The following is a 20,896-nucleotide window of genomic DNA, read 5'->3' as shown; positions in this document are numbered from 1 at the left end:
AGATTCTTGACGTTTCCAAACAATTTAATTTTTAAATTTACTCACAAACTCACACACACATTTTCATTTTCAATCTCAAGCACGAACAATTTCAATTTTTTATTTTCACTTTTATATGATTTTAAAATGTTGGCAAACTTCAAAAAAAAATCATGGCCGACAAATTGAGAGAACGGTTATACCTTGCTATGTTTTTGCTCACAATACGAATTTCACTTTCGATCTTCGATAGCCAGCGAACCAATAAGAACCCCATCTACGATGTAATTTATTTCTTTGAAAAAATGGTCAATGGCCTCTATACAATTTATAAATTTACTATAATGCGAAGGCTGTTGTTATAACGTATTTTGATAATTTTGAATTTCAATTAATCAAAGCATTCGCCACAAAATTGTATTCGTGAAATAATTTAAGTATAATATCATTTATCATCGGCTATGATGGAATTTAACAACATCTATGATTATATGATTTGTGTACTCATAAAATCTTCATGCTGAGTTCAATTGTACACGATGTCTCTCTGATGTTTTGTGCTGTGAAAAAATCGTCAGGTAAAGGAACGGAACGAGCTTCTTTGAAGTCTATGATCTTTGACACTATTCTTTAGCTTTCTGTTTACTTAGCGAAATAAAGACTTTAGAGTATAAAATTCGATATCGAATTAGAAGGCGCGCAAAACACGTATAACCATCACGACGGCTGGTAACTTTTCCCATTTCAAAGATGTGTTTTCTGATACTTTTAGTTTATTCTTTTATTGATATCTGTAAAATATAACCTTTATTATTACTTAAAATATAATTATTATGTTGTAATGAAATTGAAAAAAATATAAGTAGATATTGCTTAATGTATGTATATGCAAAATATGTATATGTACATAAAACCATTGGTGCATCAGCCAGTTTCTACACATGTACCTTTATAAAAAAAGATTAAATATTCACATGAAAAAATGTCTATGTAAACCTAGAGTCGATGTTCCATAGTTCAGCAACAGTTGCAAGAAAGTCATCGTTATAAAATATACCGATGAGCCGCCAAACTAACTGTGGTACTTCACGTAAAACGGGAGTGCTTTCATCTTTGATTACACCAATAGCCATAACTATTTGAGGCTTGATATCTGCGAATTTTTTATTAGCTAATAACACCGTTAGTTCATATAGCGAAAGCTCAAATTCGTCGTTGGGATATGGCCCAGCGGAGCTGTATAAACAAATATGTTAATTGAATTTCAACCTTTTTTTCTTTTGATTTGTTCGTACCTCGTGTGTGGAAATAAGGAGTACAACACGCATGCTAAACAACGTGCCAGTGCTTTTCGCCTACAAAACAAATTTACTTAGCTCAAATCATTTGCTTATATAAAAATCATAGCTGCATACTTATTCGTCACAACATCGGTCCTTAAACCAATCGCTCCCATTAACGTATCACCCCATCCCTCAGTTTGCGTCGACGTCAAGCACATGTAGGAGGCAAACATCAATAGCACCTTTTTCGCATTTTGAGTCTCGCAAAGTAGCTGACAGCCGCGCGAAATAACCGCGCCCCATACCAGTGCTGACCGTGGTTCGGTGTAGGGACTGAAAATTAACGAGTTTGAAATAATGCATACAGTTTGTTTCAATCAGAGGATATATCGAGCATGAATTTTATAAAAAAAAACAAATTTTAGTTAGTTTTTGATTCTTATTATCTTGAACAAGGAATACTAATTTTTGAAAATAGAAAGCAAATCTTTACTAATTTCTGAAAAAAAACAACGGACCGTATGAATAAAAAAAATCAATCGCGTTTTCTTAAAATTTAAGACGGTTGCTTAAATTTATTTGAATAGAGTAAAAGGCCTGAAATTAAAAAAAAGCAATTGGTTATGGAGATTTCGTTTCTACAAAAAAAAATTTGCCTTTTCATTGCCCGGTCCTTAAGTGTTTGTGCTGAGAGGGTAACATTTTTCGGTAGAAACGAAAACGCCATTAATTTTTATTCATTCATATTCTTCATAATCATATTTTTCTTTTTCTATTTTATTTTACTCGTTTATAAAGATACTTCACCGGGAAGTCCTCGAAACACTATTCCCCAAGTATAACACTAAAATTAGCTGAAAACTCCTGAACGGTCATAAAAAGATACCGAGGAAATGAAGAATCTCGAAAATTACCAAAGATCACGTGGAATTACATTTTACTGTATTACCTATGCCACAAACATAATCGGTATTTCCTGCTTAAAATAATAAAAGCTTATGTTTAAACTCGTAAATCTACATTTATTATACAATGAGTTATAACCCTCGTGGTAATTTTTATGTCCATGCTCTGGTTTTAATAGAGAAACTAAAGTTATGGTACACTCACTTGGTTTTCAAGCCTTCTAGCAATTGGCACACATCTTGCAGGAAAGTGATTTTATCACCAGAGTTGGTAGTCTGATCAATTTTATAAATGAAAAAAATATGTAAGATGAAGAAATAGGGGCCATGTATAACAGGCATCAAGTCCATTTTCGCTAGGGAAGTTTGCAGTATCTGCCAGAGTTCACTCCAAGTAGGTGTGTGCCAATCTTTTGATTCTGCTGTTGTGCGGAAATAATGGGCAATAGTGGATTCCAAAAGAGGATAAATACCGCTAATGAAGGTCTTCAAATGACCAACAGCGTTAAATGTACTGCAGATTAAGAAGTTACCAGCATCGCATTGCGCCTGCCATTGGATAATCGTGTCTACCAAGTTGCTAAAATAAAGAGAGAAAGTTTGTTTCAGCTCAATCTTTTATTAATTGACAATACTTTGCGCTTACTTGGAAGTCTCCACTCTCTGCGTTTGCATAGGCACTAATATCTCCACCATTAGATTTAAGGCTTCACGCTTCTGTTCTTCGACGGTTTTTATGCCTTTAGTCGCGCGAATGGACTTTTCTATTGTGTTCAGCAGTTGTGTGAAAGCAGAATTGAATGCATTGATACCTTCTTTTGTGCTCATTAGCTTGTGGTTCTTCGTGGCAGCGAGGCATAACAAACGAATGTAATTGCGTGTATAGAGAATTCGCTTTGCTGTTGCATAATTAATGGGCTGCATAGAGGCTTCCCAAGATGTGGTTTTTTCTGGCATCATGGCGCAGCTAAGGCGAAGCAAACTGGAGTGATAAAAAATATAATTGAAAAAGTTAGAAATAATGATGATGAAGTGAAAATGCACCCGCACATAACTTACTCCAATACTGCCCTATCAGTGTAGTTTGTTTCTGATGGTATTTGTAGTATGATGGCGTAATCTACTGTGTTCACAAGCCAGTTGAAAAGACTTTCCAACTCAGCGTAACTAACCATATACCACGGATATTTAATGGCATCTTCTAGTATTCTACTAGTGTTTATATTTATGTGGATATTCGGTTCAAAAGAAATTTTCACAAAGATCGTAAAGAGTCGAGAAATAACCTGCGCTTGGGTATTGCTCGGAATAGTTGGTAGTGTCTCCTCAAACCAGACAATCCAGCTAATACGTATGAAAATGTGTCCCAGCATAGCATGGGCGGAAGGCACGAACTGGATATGGATGATGAAAAATTAGATATACGTTAACGTCAACATCATCATATATGGTAAACAGTAAACATTTATGCTTACCTTTTGCAGTTTGTCATGAAATAAATCTATTTGCGCAGGTTGTGGTTTAAATCTCTCCCAGGGCAATGCACCCATACCCTCGTGTATATTCATATAAACGTGAAAGTCGATTTTCGGTATCGCAAAATGATGTACGTACCAGCCAAATATGTGTGTAAGAACCACATGGGAAACTGTAACGTTAGAAAATTTCCTATTTTTGTGCTCGAATGATCTTTTTTATTTATTACAATTTGCTTACTTGGCAGATTCTCTAGCACAAAATTCAAAATGTCTATTAACGACCTTATCATTATTTTGCTTTTAGGGGCATATTGCTCACTCCATGGCGACAATAGTTTGTCTTTCACTGTCAGTTGCCGTATCCAATTCGATGTGGTTTGCTGTAAAGCCTCTTCAGAGTACGGTATTAGCCACGGCGCAAAAAGTTCAATAACTGAGCCGAAGACTACTTCGCTTACTGTAAACAACACAATTAGTATCGAGTTTTTTTTGTTGTTTTATCTGCTTCTGCAAACTCACTCTGATCTGCCAGCAAATCTTGGAAAGTACAAATGGCGGTAACCACCACAACATGGCCCATGCATGAAAACCACATTGCCAGTGGATTGCAGTAGTCCTTATGTTTCGGATATAAGCCGTGCAGGCCATGATGCAGTCTCTCTTTTTGAAAGTGACGCGCAAAGAGCAGTACAGTATCTGTAGCTCCTTTTAAGTTGAAAAGGTTTTGCCGGCGGGCGAAGTCAATTGCAACTTCAACAACTTCCTCGGTTTTGGTATTTATTGACAAGGTTTTGCACTTGAAGCGCGCAAGTAGTGAATTTAGCAAATCCAGCAGCACAATCGGCATTAATTTCTGCTCTGAAATTCGATCTAAAACCATTTGCAAGACTTCACCGTAATGCTGCGGAAAGTCATGATCGAATACGTGCACCAAATGGCGCCGAAACTGGTCTTGGAGGAGGCTAGAGTCGGGTTGAGACCAACATTCCAGTCCTTGTAGTACCAGTTTCAACAGCTCATTAATGTCGTTAAGTTTTGGTTGAAAGTTTTCAAGCCAAGTTACCAGGTCAAACTAATAAAAACAGTTAATGGGTTCAAAAAGTGTAAAAAAGAGGATATACCTATACGCAGATAAAAAAAAAAACCATTGATACTTACTTTCGATAATAAAACAAAAAGGATTTTTGTATCACAGCGTTTCAAGTATGATTCGACCAGAAATTTATACATTTTCAGAAAGCTTTGTGGCGGCGTGCGGTAGGGCACAAATGCTGCTGCCAGCTCCTTTATTAGATCAGCACGCCTGAGGGCTAGTTCCAATATATTGAGACCTTCCTTAGCTTGATTCGCATGTACGAAAATCTGAAATTCCAAAGCCAAAGTATTACAAACAGGCAACATCGGTTTCTAAGCAAAATCCACTGCTTACATTTAGTTCATACAGTAGCTGGCTATATAAATCGTTGGTTGGCTGGAATTTGATTGTGACATCGGTAAGATTTTCCACAACGGCATAGAAGAAATTTGTGCCTGTGTTGGTGACAACAGTGGTGCTCTGCGTAGTATTGGATGCAATTAGGATGCTAGAGTAAGAGACATACATATATGTACATGAATATTTAATAAAACTCAACATCACTTCATATTACCGCATAATACCGCTCAATTGCTCCACACAACGCGCAAATTCTTCTACATTCAATTTGAGCATTCCGTCTATAATCTCGTCATGGCGGCCCATATATTTATTTATCTTAGCTTCAATTGCACTGTCAACGCGTATTTGTTCCAGTCTTGTGACGATAGTTGCTGGACTACTGCATTGCCGTTTGAAAAGTAGGGAATCGCAACTTTTGATTTTTATTTGATCGTAAGGCACCATTTTGTACAAATTCAAAATTTTATCCAAATAGTTTCGATTCAGTGCACTTAGTTCACTAGTCTCATAATGAAATTTGCTGAAAGAAATCGATTTTTATATTCGTATAATTGAGTTTGAGGCATTCCTGGTATTTTTCGAGCAGTTGAAACCAATTTGAGTTATCGGACTTTAATGTGGAATATCCGGAAAATGGTCTTTCGAAAAAAATTGAAGAAAAGAGAATTTTTCATATATCCCCTGTGCAATCAGTGGCGAGCTAAAGCTGGTGGCATGATGTAATATACTTTTCTAATCACCAGTAAACAAGTAATTTTTAAGTAATATAAAAATTTAAGAATACCGTTAATTTCTTCATGATCCAATGTCCAATGATCGGATCTAAACCAAATTAGTATGGAACCACGTCTGATGTACCACCTTTCCTTAAAAAAAAAATATATAGAAATCGGCAAACGTGATCCAAATTTATGCGGCAACAATTTTTTATTCTAATATTTTTCCGCCTATTTTGTATAAAAATATGGTTCATTCTACAACAAGAAACACAAAAATATAATTCCTAAACTTTGTGCAAAACTCGCGAAAACTCAGCAAATTTACATCAAAATTTTCAACTTTTTAATCAGATTTTTTAGAATTTTTTTGAGTATGCAGTTTTGCAGCCCATTAAATTCTAGTAAAAAAATAAAGTTCGGAATTAGTCAAAAATCGCGTTGGTTTTTGAAATTTTTTTTTGTTGAAGGTGTTTTGCACTTTTTCCATATAAAGTATTTTCGAAAAAAATTGTTTGTATGGATGAGATTGCGTGAAAAAAATTGCACAAAATCAATGGTAATTCCTAGCTCCTTAAAACTTGCATTTTATTGTTATAAAATTGATCGGGCTACAATACAAATCTGCATACCCAAAAAAATTCTAAAGAATCTGATTAAAAAGTTGAAAATTAAAAGGAATTATATTTTTATGTTTTTTGTTGCAGAAGGAACCATATGTTTATACGAAATTAGCGGAAAAATATTAGAATGAAAATTATGCATTATTGTGAAAAATTTGCTGTGCCAATACTTTGTTCCGGCAGTGTACATACATAAAAAAAAACAAAATATTTCGACAAATTGATAACCACCTTCGTGAAGTTAGTGAAAAATAAAATAAAATTCGTTCCGTAAGCCGTAAAACTTCAATACATACGGCATAACTAGAACGTAATGCGACAAAGGCCTTTGGTGGCTGAGAGAGCTTGGAAATATAGTAGTTAAACAGTAATGGGGAAAGGACACCACCGTGTGGAACCTCCTGTTTAATTTTTCTAGGTTTTCTCGATTTGTCTCTAAACATTACTGACAAGTGTCGACCACGCAGATAATTCGCCGACCACCGTTTGAGTCTCTGTGGAAGAGAGGCGGCCTCTATGTCTTCTAGTAGAGTGGAGTGACTGACGATATCAAACGCCTTTGACAGATCCAACGCTACTAGAATAGTTCTCTCTCACCCGCCTCAGACGGGTACGAAGCGAGCTGCAGCAGCAGTGACAACCCTGCGAAACTTACGTTCACCTAAGTGAACGTCGGTTGGTGTGGGGAGCATCGGCGTTCATTGTGCAGAATGTCGAATCGTGTATCTGCACAGCCAAGTGTGTTCGCCTACGATCATTTGACAGGCTTGAATGCCAAAGATCGTGGTGCGCATTAAAGTTGCCGACTACACCTCTGAGGAGCACACCTATTTCAGGGTGATATCCTGCCGGGTAGCTGATGACGGGGGTATATAAACGATAAATATTTCGAGCTCGACATCGCCTGACTGGATAGCAATACCCTGATCTTCTAGGATGGTATTCCTGCGGTCGAAGTCTACTTCAATGAGACGATACTGCATGGTGTGGTGCGTGATGAATGCTAGGCCACCACCATTATCTCGCTCGCGATCTCGACGTTAGTGCGCTCTTCCTTGTCCATATATACATACATATGTGACGCAAAAAATAGAACATAATTCAATTTCCCAATTTTTCGCGAATATAGGCATGTTTTAAATTTCATAATTCGCAAACGTTACTAGCAGCCTCGCAACATTGGATCTATATATCTAGAAAACGAGACTGAAACTCCACAAAAAATGATACCTGAGCAAAGTCTGAGCTGTCATTATGACTATAATTATATGAATTTTATGACTGACCATTTTTAATTCAAATTGATCTCTGCGTATTTGTACCTACTTTGCCATGCTGTTGAGCGTTTTTATTTTCGCTTTGAGATCCATAAATGTTGAGTTTGTAATCTCATTTGGAATGTTGATCACTGGCTTCATAAATGCAGGTGCTTCTTGCCCTTTATCGTACGAGGATAAATGCTGTTTAATGCGTTCCACTGGCTCAATATGCGCCTTGGGTGGCAATGGTGAACGCAGGTGTTTGATCGATTTAGTGCGATGACATTTTCGTGCCCACTGTTGCGCTTGATGTTTCTGTGTTTTGCGTATATCCGGCAAATAGATAAATTCTGTCCAATGTGACTATAAAAAAATATTATTTGCACATCGCACTCAATTGTAGGTAACATTAGCTAGTAAAATACTTACAGTATTGCCATTTAATATTTCCCGTAGCTTTTCATTATTGTATTGTGGTGGAAAATTGCAGTCATCTTTCGTATGCTGATTTATGCCAGTTTCATGGAGCCATAGATCGTACGACTTCATTATCCTGAGTTAATAAAATTAGTGCTTCATTTATTATAATATATGATGGGCACTATGACCTAGCCATTCAGAAACCAACACAAGACCTCAGGTATCCATAAAGTACTGATGAAACCTATCAGTTTCAGCGGTAACAGAGGGCGTATGTGTTTAGACTATGGCCATAGCTCCGCTACTGTAAGGACTGGAGTTATCTGGGCTAAATTTGTAAACGTTTTTGTTTTTTGGTCCAACCATTATAAGCCTGTACGCCTTTACGGCCTGAGACCCGAAATATGCTCCCCTAAAGTGTTTAGTTAAATATATGGCTGACTTTTGCTAAACCTCTGATACTTCTCCGGTTAGCATAGGGCCAGAAGGTCCAGCCACTTCCAGAGGAAAACTGACCATAAACCATCACACACTGGAGAATTTGTACGGCTCAAGTGAGCCTATTGCTCATAAACAGTAACGGCCGAGTCTTTTGGACCCCACCTTCTAACGCTTAGCTCTGTTCAATATAAATAATAAAATAATGCTAATAATGGTAAGATCTAAGCTCAGGTTCTTACCGGGGTCATACAGGTCGAATCGTGAACCTACTTCGGTAGGTTAGCTGCGAATAACCAATAAGCAGTCCAAGACCAAAGCGACAAGAGACGAGATATGAACCTGTGTCCAGGTTCGATCTGTACGGAAAACCCGCGAAGACGACATGCTTATCGAGATGGAGCGCTGTGGCAACAAATCCGCATTTAAGGAAAATGTGTACACTGTCATCAGCCAGCTTGGGGAAGTTCATGTTCTCAGCAGACGATTACGTCTATAAATTCTAGGCATGGACTGCCCAACCACGGTCCCAGAGATGGAGAAAGGTATACGCGGGGAATTAGGAGAAAAGATGAATGGGCAATTTTGCGTCTTGCTCCTTGTTGTAAACTGGTGAGAAAAAGGAATGGCCGTGGTGGAAATCAACGAACTGCCGAGTCGGACTCGTATTGAAAAGGGGAAGTTGCGAGTAAGTTGGATTATCTGCCGTGTCCGATAGCGCGCGGATTTCCAAAGATGTTTTCGATGTCTGGGATGTGGCCACAAAAAGGCGGAAGGCAAGGGCCCAGACAGAAGCAGTTCATATGGAAATGTCCGCAACAGTGTCATATAGCCTTGGCATGATTAAAGTCATAAAAGGCAAAATGAGGCAATCCCAGACGGAAAAGTAGTAACGCATTACATGCGTGATAAATAATATGATGTATTTCTTATGCGTTCACGATAATATTAGTGCTAACTATGTAATCAGCATTATAATGTAATCAAAAATTTCATATTATAACACATTCGTATTTCGATATTAGGTGATGCAAAATTGAATGCCCCACTTTTCTTAGGACATCGCCCTGGGTAAAAAATGCATTTTCGAATGTGAAAAGGGTTGTTTTACTGATTATTTTTTCGATTACTATACATTACATTTTCCCACTGGGATTGGTTCTTGAACAAAGACCAGACGTTGTCATCATCAGTGAACCCTGCAGAACAAAGAACACCTGGTATCAGGCTAGACCGCGACATGGATTGCTAACCCCAACCAACGCGCAGCGAGCAGCGAGGTCGACGTTGCTACGTCTGGGTGAAAATGGCGCAAATCGCTCTGGTGAGTTGCTACCTGTCGCCAAACGGCACAGTGCTTGTCGTCAGGGAAAAACTCGAGGGCCTTGAAGGTGAGTTGCGTGGTATAACCGGCAACATAATTGTTGCTGCAGACTTCAGCGCAACAGGCGTGGAAAGGGGTATGCCCCACACAAACAGAAGGGGAAGACTGGTCCTTGCAGCCCGCATTGGCCTGACCATCTTCAACACCGGAACGACCCCTACATATTGAAGGCCGGCTTTTGGATACTCGAGATCATGGTCAGGTAAAAAGCAGGTATACTGGTGGAATAACCTAATTGCAGAGCTGCAAAGGGCCTGCCATACAATGCGCAGCCTCACAACTCGTTGACCACAGCAGCAGCTTAGAAAAGCGCTGAGAAAGCACTTGGGATCCAGATACAGAAGAGCACAAAATAGTCATGAATAAATTCCATACGCCATCGCTAGCGATGGACGAGGTCCGAATTAAGAATACATATACCCTATTTTTCACCGAGGTAACACTGTTTCCGGCAGACGAGCTGAAGTTAGCCCTGCGAAGCATGAAAGCCGGCAAGTCTCCAGGTCCCGATGGCATACCAGCAGAGGCAATCAGGTTAGCAGCGAAAGCAAGCCCTGATCTCCTGGAAGAAGGCGAGGCTGGTGCTTATACCCAAAGGTAAATGGGTAGCCAAATTCTCCTTATTATTCCGGCCATTCTGCATGCTAGACACATCAGGCAAGATGATGGAGAGTCTGCTCAAAACACGCTTGACGTCAGCCATAGAAACACGGGAGGCCTTTTACCACGACGTCATGGCTTTCAGGAAGCGGCACTCAACTATACGAGAAATGTGGATGTAGTCGAGGCGGTACATAAAGCAGAAGAAGCCTGTCATCAGGCACGCCCAATAGTGCTGTTAGTCACACTGAACGTCAAGAACGCCTTCAACTCGACAAGATGGGACGACATGTTGGAAGCTTTGGAACGGTCATTCAAGGTTCCAACATACTTGCTAGACTTCCTCAGAAACCGTTGGCTGTTGTACGACACAACGCAAGGTCAGAGAAAGAGACGTATAACTTGCGGAGCGGCATAGGGGTCTGTACTTGGCCCAGACATCGGGAACACCACGTACGACAATGTGCTCCGCACGGAAATGCCGGAGAGCGCCTTCCTTGTCGCTTTCGCAGACGGTCATACGTAGCGTTCGTGGATGGATGGCGCGACCACGGTCTGCAATTGGCAACGGCCAAAACAGACAATGTACTGCTCACCCAGAAATGGATCCCAACAATAATTAACATGATGGTCGGACCTCAGCTCGTGACAACTTGTAGGGATACAAAATACCTAGGGGTGAGGCTAGACAAGAAACTCACATTCTGGGAACACATTCATAGAGTCTGTGAAACAGCTGCGCAGAGCACGGTGGCTCTAAGCTGGCTGATGGCGTATGTGGGCGGCCCGAAACCATGCCGGAGGAAACTTTTGATGATAGCAGTCCAGTCGGTGCTCCTGTACGGGCCAATATGGGCCGATGCATTGAAAGTCAAAAGTTACCGGACTCAAATTTCTTTCGCCCAATGCAGAGGGGCACTACGCATTGCTTCTGCATATCGTACAATGTCCGCGAAAGCGGTTTTAGTTATTTCTGGCGTAATGCCAATTGAGCTACTTGCTCAGGAGCAAAAAGAGATCTACAGTCTCAGTGCCGAGATAGGCCGAGAAGCTGCCGCGGCAAGGGTACGCGAGCAACAATCGTGGCAACAAACCTGGAACGCGAGCACCAAAAGTCGATGGACGCACATCCTGATAGCTGACCTTCAGACATGTCTGAAACGGCCGCACGGAGGAGTCGATTTCTACTTGACGCAGTTTCTCACCTGCCATGAGAATATCTACTGTGAAAACGCCGAAAATAACGTGCACCATACATTCTTCACTTGCGAGATACGTGAAATTCGTACTCCGCTGCAAACGAGAAGACGGATGTCTATTCTCTAGCAGGGCGCTTCTGCATCTGAAGATATGCAGAATTGCTGTACAATGTGCGGGATTCTTGCGCGGACGGTGGGAATTAGGGTTTTTTGAGGTTAGAAAAAAATCCAGACGTGATGGAGCTATTCGTGTTCGGCGACCCCAAAAACATATAGCAGACTAGGTTTGGTCAAAGGAACCTTTCATCGATTTTTTTGTGGACCTGTGTAATAAATAATAATAATAATAAAAATATATAATAATAATAATAATAATAATAAATTTGCAAAATTATTTTAAATTGGACTGTAGTAGTCTAGATAACTATCCCCATTGCTTTTCTTCAGAGCTCGATGATAACACTTAACCAATTCAAATGTTCGCATGGAAACAAATACAGCAGCGGTCAGCGATTAACATTAACATTTTTAACAATGCTTTTATGGTTGCTCTCTGTGAAGAAACGTTACCGCAACAAATTCTATCCAGCTATCTATATATATACATATCTCCTTGGCGTGTACGTACAAATGTAGGTATGTATATGCAAGACTAATATTATTTCTCTCACTTAATAACCGAAAACAAGCAACCAATAAGCCGTCTAGGCAAATATAATGGAATCAGATATATTTCTTTAATTTAAATTTAAATTTCAGTTGTCAATCGTAACAATACTAGGATCTGTATATCTCTCTAAGGGAAACCTTTATGTCGCTGCCCAATAAATAAGCATCTGAGATAAACCGAAATGGTTTTTCGGTTAATGGTTACTTTCGAGCTCTGTATTCCTACTGGGTGTACTCTTGTTTTGTAATGTTTTTCAGGGATTGCGTGACCTGCGTTGAATGTTCTGTAGAGATTCCAAATGTGAGATAAAATTTGCAGTTGGGTTGTTTCTTTTGGTAAGGCTAATGAATAACTTCTTTTTTTTTTTGTTGTTTGTGTTTCCGACAGAGTAAGAGTATGATGTATTGTGGAACGATTTTCCGTCATCCCTTGTTAAATTTGGTTTGGAGACAATGACACTGAAGATGGCACAACGCCGAAACCGGTTTGTCTCCAAACCAAATTTGACAAGAGCTAATAAATATTTTTAACTTCCGACTTACTTTGAACAGTCGCCGTAAAAGATGCTTAAACTTTCCTCAGCTGCTCGTTTAGTAGCTTCATTACTGTAAAAAGCATCAGCTGCCTTTAGATTGGCGCTAACCTTTTTCATCAATGGAGCGTTGAAATCGTAAAATTTGTCTGAAACACCATATACGCCGCCAAAGCTGAAAAAGTTCAAACGTTTTAAAATAGCAGTACATATATATATATATATATTAAATACCTGTATTCATCGCATTCCAAAGGAACTCTGCTCAAATAAAGTTCAAAGAACTTCTGACATAAAATTGGAAATATAGGTTGACTGATGTCCATGCTGGCTATAACATTTGCATACTTGTAAATCACAAGCATTTGCGCTGGAAATGTATTGGTAATTTTGAGCAATGTTGTGGTTTTCTGTTACAAAGACTTCACATTAAAAATCGGCATCGATATAAATATTTAAATTTAATTGTTACCTTCAGGGCAGCCTCCATACAACCTTTACCATTAGCCATAGCTAATTGGCGCAAAAACTCCGGCCAAAAATGTGCCTCCTGCGTTTTGAATTCAATTTCGAGCAGCACCAGGGCCAGCCAGCTGTGAAGCGGTGAAACTGTGGGAACACGTAATTGCGCCGATCCGAAAAGTGTTTTCAGTGTAGACAATTTGCTGGCGCCTTTCCACTCATCACAGCCCTTTATATTATATTATTGATTTCAAATGTTGCGCCAGCAATCAAAAGTGTAACTTACCTTGAAGTAATTGTAAAAGAATTCCACCGCTTGAAAGCGAGCATCCGAGAACTGATAAGCAATGCGCAGAATCATGTCCAAGAGGTAAACTACGCTTGTGTTTTGCCAATTGGGCAGAGCCGTGAGCAAGTTCAGCCAAGCGTTTATTAAATTCATAGGCGAAGAAAGGCCGTAGCTGCAAAGTTGTAAGAAAATAAATAATACACGCTAAAATTGCTTCAGAGCATTTTGACTATTAATTCCCAACTTAGTCACTTCACAAGTATACTCGACTCTACTACAACCGACGACAACGACATTGAGAGACAAGCCGATCTCGGCGGGGTTGAGTAGCCGCTACAACAGCAACAACAAATGGCAAATTTTATTCAAATCCGTTCAGCCGTTTAAGCGGGGAGAAGTCACCATACTCAATCTTCCACCTACATTACATTTTATACATTTTTAAAAGTAAATCTAAAACTTACTCCGTGTAACTCGTTATTTGATGGTGAATCATGTTGTCTAGCAGCGCCAGCACTGGACCGATTGAGTTTGGATATATTATGTCTTTCGCCATTTTTAAATAAGTGCGATCAGCACTCAGCAAAGAGTTTAATATGGCATGAAAACTAACAAACGAAAAATGCAATTACGACTTGCAATGTTTTTGCAAAATTTAACTCACTTTTCACAGTTAGCTAAAGTTTCTGGCGTCTCCAGAAACAGTGGAACAATAAGTTCTATACAACGTATAACAGCTGCGTGCCGGTAATCATTCAAAAGCAATTTCATCAACTCTAACCCACGCTGACAAATTAAAGGTATCGTATGGCCATGAAGACTAACCAGTACGGCTACATACACAGCAAGTGGCCTATTTTCTGTGACGCCTTGATAAATCATCTCAATATGTTCCAATTCCGGTATAAACATTAGGGACTCCGTTGGATTACGCAGCGTCCGCTTTATGGACTCAACGCATTGATCCATCAGGTGCAGACGTAGCAGCGACACCATCGTCCAGCACCATGTGGTAAACTGTTCTTTTGTCGATTGTGATAAGTCCATAAGGGTGGACACTTGACGTACACTTTCAGATATGCCAGATAAGCCAATGATTTCCGGAGCATGTTTGTTTAACGATTCAGTTATCAAACAAGCCATGCGCACATGTATGTTATGCGGCAAAAAGAGGCGTCCATCGTAATCAAATCCCCAATTCAAATGGCTTATGACAATGCGTGCAAGCGTGTTTTCCTGCGATGTATAGTCAAAGTGAAGCAGCCAATTTGACAAAATTTCAAAACTATCCATGCCAGGTTTCCAATTCTCCAAAGGCAACGACTTAATCAGATATGTTCCATTTTCAATTTCATAGAAACGAACTTTCAATTGCAACAATAGACACGTGATGAGTTCTTCATAGGATAGTGTTAGATTGACCAGCATGTCGCGGGATGTTTTGTAACAAGTTTCGCGTGTGTTGGCGTTTATGAAACCGATCTGAAAAAAAAAAAAAAAAGTAAAAATACATTTTATTATGAAAAAGGTGGACTTACATTGAAAATATGCAGGCATATTGTTTTTATCAAGTCCCAGTCTTGGGCTCGGTCCCGTTCATTGGCCATTTCGAAGAAGGCCTGAAGCAAATAATATAAGTCTTCGGCGGATGAATCCGCATTGGCAACATTGAATTGCTTCCAGAAGTCTGGAGTGTTAATTACTTCCCAGTAGTCTAAAGCGTATACAATTTTACAAATAAATTTCATCGTAGTTTTTTGGTTTGAAAAAGTACCTGTTCGATTTAGCGGCAGCTCTGTTGGGAAACCCACATTTAGGTAGTAAAATATTTGCCACGTAACATCGGCATCGAGGGAATTGAAAGGGAGTGACGAAAAGTATTGCCAAGTGGCTAAATTGCGGGAGCGATAAATATACCTGCAAGCCTTGAATAGCAGTGCATTCAGTTCAACAGATATGCGCTCACATGTTCTAGCATCTTTTGGAATTTCATTGTGCCTAAAGAGGATGAAAATTTTAGAAATTATCTTATTTTTGAACGCAGTTCTCGAGTTCATTACATGAATAGCTCATAATAATCGGTGCTGTACTGTAGCGTATGCCGTATAAGACGTCCCAAACGCTTTGCTAGTTGCTTGTAACGCTCCGTGTTATATGTCAACATACCTTCGCCGAAAATTTCTATTAAACGCGAAAAGAAAATGATGACCCGCAGCACATCATTTGCTAGTATTAGGTCCGGAGAAATAATATAGTCATTCAGAAATTTCTCAATTTTTAATGCAGAACTGAAACAAGTATGCAAATAATTGATTTAGCTTAGGTTTCAAAAAGTGTAATTGAGTATTGGAAACACCACACTCACATAAAGATTTTTTCAAACGGTATTTGGTTGAGTAAAGCAATTAAATCACTCTCTTTCAAGCCAACGCATTCGCCATTTGCATTGTGGCTATCTTCACCATCAGAATCTATGAGTATCCAACGTTCTTCACGCGCAGGATCCGAAATTTCCTTGTGAGACTTAAAAAATGTTATTAGTTGTAATAACGAGTTTTCTTTGCAGATGTAAACTAACTTTTTCAAAGTCTTTTAGATATTCGGTACGTTTCGTCACGGGCAAAAGCAGTATTTGTAGCGTGGCAATACAATGATTCATTTCCTCCGAATTGAGATCCAACGGTATCTCTCTATCATGGGAGCAGATAGCTGTTGCAACTGGTCTTTGAGATCCAATGGGAATTTGAAAGAATTCAGTTGCCCAATTACCCACACCGATGGGACAACGCAGAATGTTGAAAAGTAGAAACCAGTGGTCCTCCTTAGTAGCAATTAACAAATGTAGGGCAATTACTTTGCGCAGCCATATTTTCAAATCATTTGAAAAATCCTAAAAAATATCCATACATGCGTTGTTATGAGAAGAGTTTCTTTCACAATATAGTAGACGTGAAACAGTTATGTCTACCTTATTTGGACTTAGTTTGCGCATAAAATTAAACAAAATCGATATAGAGCGCCTTAACTGCGCAACGTAGGGAATTACTGCGGAATCGAGCACTTTTTGCAAAGTAATTTTCTCGTTTTGTGCAAGTCTCATCAGACATTCTGTTGAAATTATATCGTCGATCATTTGGTCTATCTGCAGAAGGTAATGAGCTTATAATAGATATTAACAATTTATAAGGAAAACACATTTTGGTATCTTTTATCCATTTTATAGTATATATATATACGTACCTTCACTTTTGTGATTTTAGCTGTTATTAAATTTGTAGTGTATGTATTGCAGACCAAATCGTACAGATTTTTTAATGCTGCAGAGGTGTTTTCTAAGTTTTTACCATTTACTTGAGCAACGCTATTGAAACAAAAACACTTAAATGAGCAAATATAAATACATATCTAGAGTTTGCCGGAAGAATGATATTTCCCAGAAGTTGCTGAAAGAAAATATGGCACTCTTCAACTAACCCGAAATAATTAAAATACAAATTCAAGCTAATATAATTTGTAAGTTTAAGGGGAAACGCGAATAGCAAACTATTGCTTATTTATAATTTTTTGCTTCCGCGTAACTATGAAGCAAATTTCACTCACTTATATGTGACACTCTCCTTCACCAAAACCTTATCACCACATTTAGCTGAAAAGGTTTTCGTAACAGGAATCTCTCCCCAAATTTGTTTTTGCGCCTCATTGACGGCTTTGCGAGCCTTTTCCACATCATACACATTCATTGATAGTTTGCTTTGTAGATTGTAGTACTCAAGAAGCGCTGTGTGAAGTGGATCATTTTCGTATGTTTCCAGTAGTGAGTTCATGAGAAAGTCTAATTCAAATTGTTTAACAAAATCTAATTCGCCGCAATTATAAAGTTGTTTTTGTTGTTCCAATGTGAAAGGTACCAACTGACTATTGGTAAAGTAATGTTTTGAAGATGTGGTTGCAGTCTTTTTTGTTTGATAAACTACTTTAGATTTAGTTTCGACAAGCTGCAATGGTGAGAGGTTTGGATACTGTGGGTTTGGTAGTACATCTGCCGGGCCACTAGGTACTGCTACACTTGTGCTTACATCTGCAATCGGTGCTGTTGGAATTGGAGGCTCCTCTACTGTGGGTGCGGCGTCTCCAGCCGAAACTTTTTGAGCGGTGCTCCCCTCAGCCACTTCATTGTGTGCGACCACCTCATGATTTGCCTCTAACTGAGCAACCTCAGGGTGTGCACCTACCGGAGCCTCTGGATCAGCCCCCTCTTGGGTAAGCTCTTCCGCCAGCGACAGCTGGTCGTCCGATTCTTCACGAGTAATTTTTGCATCCTCACTCTGTTCTCCGACATAATCCGACGCAATGTAGCATTCTTGACTAACAATATTTCCTGCACTGGTAGTTGCAAATTGGTCAAAGTCCACAGATAGTGTTTTATCGGTAACTAAATTGTTTTGTCCGACAATTGCAGTTGTTTCATTTTGTCGTTCCTCGTCTTCAGTTAGACTTTTAGAGATTTCCGGTTTGGGTTTAACTTTTGACTTCTTTGTCTTCTGTAGAAACATTTTGTTGCATTAATTTTTGGAATAGTAACACAAAATTAAAATACGGTCCTACCTTAGGTTTCTCCATCGTAGCCATTTTTATGGATTTTTCTCTATCAGTTTATCACTCTTTACAAAACTTTTCTACGCCACAAAGAACAAATAGAAAACACGCAAAAACTGCATTGTTCACAAAAATCCCCGAAAAAAATATAAATAAAAACACCGATCGTACTTAATTCAATCAGCTGATTGTCATTGTCCATGAAGCTACCAGATTATGTAAAAGAATATCGTTAAATTACTTGCCGTCTCCACAGGCAAAAGCTTTTATCTTGATAAAATATCAGGCAAAGTTTTGCCAATGGAGACCGTAAATTGTTCTTAGCAAGCAATAATTATCAGAGCTTTTGTCTTGATAAATACTGCCAGGAATTTAGTACTTTGGCAGCTACATTTTCATTTGCGCGATAACTTCGCGGCGGCAACATTATTGATATTTTATAACAAAAGCAAAATTAAGCGGTTTTCTATTAAAATATTTGGTATTATGTGCTTGGGTGTAAAATAACATACTTTTTTTTTAATTTTTTAAGTGATTAAATTCGGCAAAAATTGCCATCTTACAAATCCTTTTATCAAGATAAAAAATGCCTCGCACAAATATTGCATTTGATAAAATTTATGTCAGGCACTAACAATTACAGTTGGTAGGCGAAAACGTTTGCTTGTGGAGGCAGGCCGTCAGGCTAGATCAAAGAACGTAAATCTATAGGAAGGGACATTTTTGAAAATTTACGGCAAAAGAACGTAAATATACGTTCTTCGATACCGCAGCGATTTTGAGCGTATTTGAAATGTTTGCAACAGGAAATCGACTCCGTTTCGATTATGTCTGCGGCTCATTTTTGATTTTCGCCTCGAATGCGGACAGCGCAAACAAAAAAAAAAAATGTGGCAAATTTGAATTTCAGTTTTTTGCACAAGTGACTAAAAAATGTATTTTAATTTAGAAGATGGATAAGTTTAATCGTTAATCGGGAATACTATATGAATCGTTAGCTTTTAGTCATTAATCAGATTAACATTTTGTCAACAATGTGATACAGACAACGAGAGAGGTGTGAATGCCCTGTGTAAGGCCCAAGTTAGGTCGCCGGCATAATTATAGGAAATTTACATGATTAAACTTTTTTGGCCGATTAGTTGAATCGAAAGTTGAACGAAAGTATGCAGCTAGCCAAATTCTCTGAAGGCGATTAGTTGAAGGCAGTTTACACCACGCGATTGTTGCTTACAACTAAAATTTGCCTGAAAAATCGCTTCATGTAAATTCCCTACTAAAGATACTTGCTTTTGTATCACACTGTGAACAGTTGGATTTCATGTGGCAACGACGATAAAACAGCTGTTACTAAAATATCATTTTGTCATTTATAAGCATTTGTAAACAACATAGAATTTATTAATTTTGGAAACAAGCGCATTTTGCCGACAACGTTAAATAACAACAAAATTAAGTATTCTGCACTAAGTACATCATGACTATACATCATTTGTACATTTTTGATAAATTCGGCACTATGCTGTACTATGCAGAGTGGAATCGGACGAAAAAGTCTGGTGTTAGCAGAGAGGAGGTAAATATGATAGCATTAAATTGAATATCTTCTTAAACTTTTTATTTTTCAGGAAGCAAAACTAACTTATGGTATGCTTTTTTCAATTAAATCTTTTGTTAGTAAAATATCGCCGCATGACCCGAAGGAGGGCTTTCTGTACTACAAAACGAACAGATATGCTCTTCATTACCTTGAAACGCCTTCCGGTCTTAAGTAAGTAATTATTTAATGTTTTAATTATATTACGGGCAATAGTAATAAACAATATTTTGACTTTCTCAGGTTTGTATTGTATACTGATACAGCTGCACTTAATGTAAAAGAGCTTTTAAAACAACTATATAGCAAAGTGTGGGTCGAGTATGTTGTCCGCGACCCCCTTTGGTCACCAGGCACTCCTGTAACATCAGAACTGTTTCAAACCAAATTAGATGATTTTATAAAGCAGTCATCACTCTATGGAATTCGTAATATATGAGTTAAAGTACACCTTAAGCATGCATTTATATAATAAGTCCTTGCAAAAAGTTAACGCCTTTGGATAAATAATATTTTGTTATTTATATGCGTTTAAAATTAAAAACACACTTGGTTTATATGTTTACGTAATTGAGGAGTTACAAAGTTTATTAGAATAAAATTATTTATGTAGAAATAAGCTGAATTAAATAACGGTTTTAAAGTGACAGGTGGAGCTGCTTTGGACCATAAGCACCGCGTTATAGTGGTCGATTTGCGCGTGGCCCTTAACCCTATACGTAAAGGCATTTAATGTAGACTAGCACTTCCGCGACATTTTTGTTCCAAATTTCGAATAGATTAACTGTAACAACAGCTACATAGGAGAGAGAGAGGTTGCATTCCAAAACGTCAAAATACAAAGCATCGGTATATTTTACTTCTAAACCGCGCGACCTAGTCCGAAACTACCATCCGTGGTTGCGCACATTTGACATTATGAATATACTGAGGTCTGGAAGTAAACGAGACTGATGCTTTTTATTTTGACGATTTGGGATGCACCCAGATGTGCGCCCAGCGAGGGCCTCACATTCACAAATAATGTA

At 38.6% G+C, this 20,896-nt stretch overlaps 2 protein-coding genes across 4 annotated transcripts; one reads left to right on the top strand and one right to left on the bottom strand.

Annotated features, from left to right (window-relative positions):
• Positions 1-740: 740 nt before the first annotated feature.
• Positions 741-18,445, bottom strand: Epg5 (ectopic P-granules autophagy protein 5). 3 transcript variants are annotated; one of them, XM_017622325.1, is made up of 29 exons: positions 18,281-18,445; positions 17,276-18,216; positions 16,916-17,036; positions 16,644-16,817; positions 16,254-16,565; positions 16,041-16,198; positions 15,736-15,963; positions 15,450-15,673; positions 15,214-15,389; positions 14,340-15,157; positions 14,140-14,283; positions 13,673-13,847; positions 13,397-13,615; positions 13,159-13,334; positions 12,935-13,099; positions 8,111-8,234; positions 7,749-8,044; positions 5,295-5,603; positions 5,075-5,228; positions 4,804-5,007; positions 4,165-4,717; positions 3,884-4,102; positions 3,643-3,815; positions 3,227-3,561; positions 2,814-3,149; positions 2,373-2,747; positions 1,395-1,595; positions 1,275-1,334; positions 741-1,215 (listed from the first exon to the last, which is right to left on the bottom strand). In XM_017622325.1, the coding sequence occupies exons 1-29, from the start codon at positions 18,302-18,304 to the stop codon at positions 966-968; spliced, it is 7,644 nt and encodes a 2,547-aa protein (XP_017477814.1). In that variant the 5' UTR covers positions 18,305-18,445; the 3' UTR covers positions 741-965. The 3 variants fall into 3 exon arrangements, with proteins under 3 accessions (XP_017477814.1, XP_017477816.1, XP_017477815.1); XM_017622327.1 differs by having other exon boundaries at positions 16,041-16,189; XM_017622326.1 differs by having other exon boundaries at positions 17,276-18,213.
• Positions 18,446-19,604: 1,159 nt separating this feature from the next.
• Positions 19,605-20,698, top strand: Bet5 (blocked early in transport 5). Its single transcript, XM_017622328.1, has 3 exons — positions 19,605-19,847; positions 19,900-20,042; positions 20,112-20,698. The coding sequence occupies exons 1-3, from the start codon at positions 19,749-19,751 to the stop codon at positions 20,305-20,307; spliced, it is 438 nt and encodes a 145-aa protein (XP_017477817.1). The 5' UTR covers positions 19,605-19,748; the 3' UTR covers positions 20,308-20,698.
• Positions 20,699-20,896: the final 198 nt, after the last annotated feature.

This window comes from Rhagoletis zephyria, unplaced genomic scaffold (genome assembly GCF_001687245.7).
Source record: "Rhagoletis zephyria isolate East Lansing unplaced genomic scaffold, Rhagoletis_zephyria_1.1 Rzeph_scaffold_02756, whole genome shotgun sequence".
NCBI lineage: Eukaryota > Metazoa > Arthropoda > Insecta > Diptera > Tephritidae > Rhagoletis > Rhagoletis zephyria.
This window is presented reverse-complemented; position numbering and strand designations above follow the sequence as displayed.

Bases quoted from the DNA above. Each gene is read 5' to 3' on its own strand.
- Bet5 (XM_017622328.1), top strand. From the start codon at position 19,749: ATGACTATACATCATTTGTACATTTTTGATAAATTCGGCACTATGCTG. The intron at 19,848-19,899 runs GTAAATATGATA...TTTATTTTTCAG, and splicing joins CTGGTGTTAGCAGAGAGGAG to GAAGCAAAACTAACTTATGG. The intron at 20,043-20,111 runs GTAAGTAATTAT...TGACTTTCTCAG, and splicing joins GAAACGCCTTCCGGTCTTAA to GTTTGTATTGTATACTGATA.
- Epg5 (XM_017622325.1), bottom strand. From the start codon at position 18,304: ATGGCTACGATGGAGAAACCTAAG. The intron at 15,964-16,040 runs GTGAGTGTGGTG...TACTTGTTTCAG, and splicing joins CCGTTTGAAAAAATCTTTAT to TTCTGCATTAAAAATTGAGA. The intron at 13,100-13,158 runs GTATTTAATATA...GAACTTTTTCAG, and splicing joins TTGGAATGCGATGAATACAG to CTTTGGCGGCGTATATGGTG.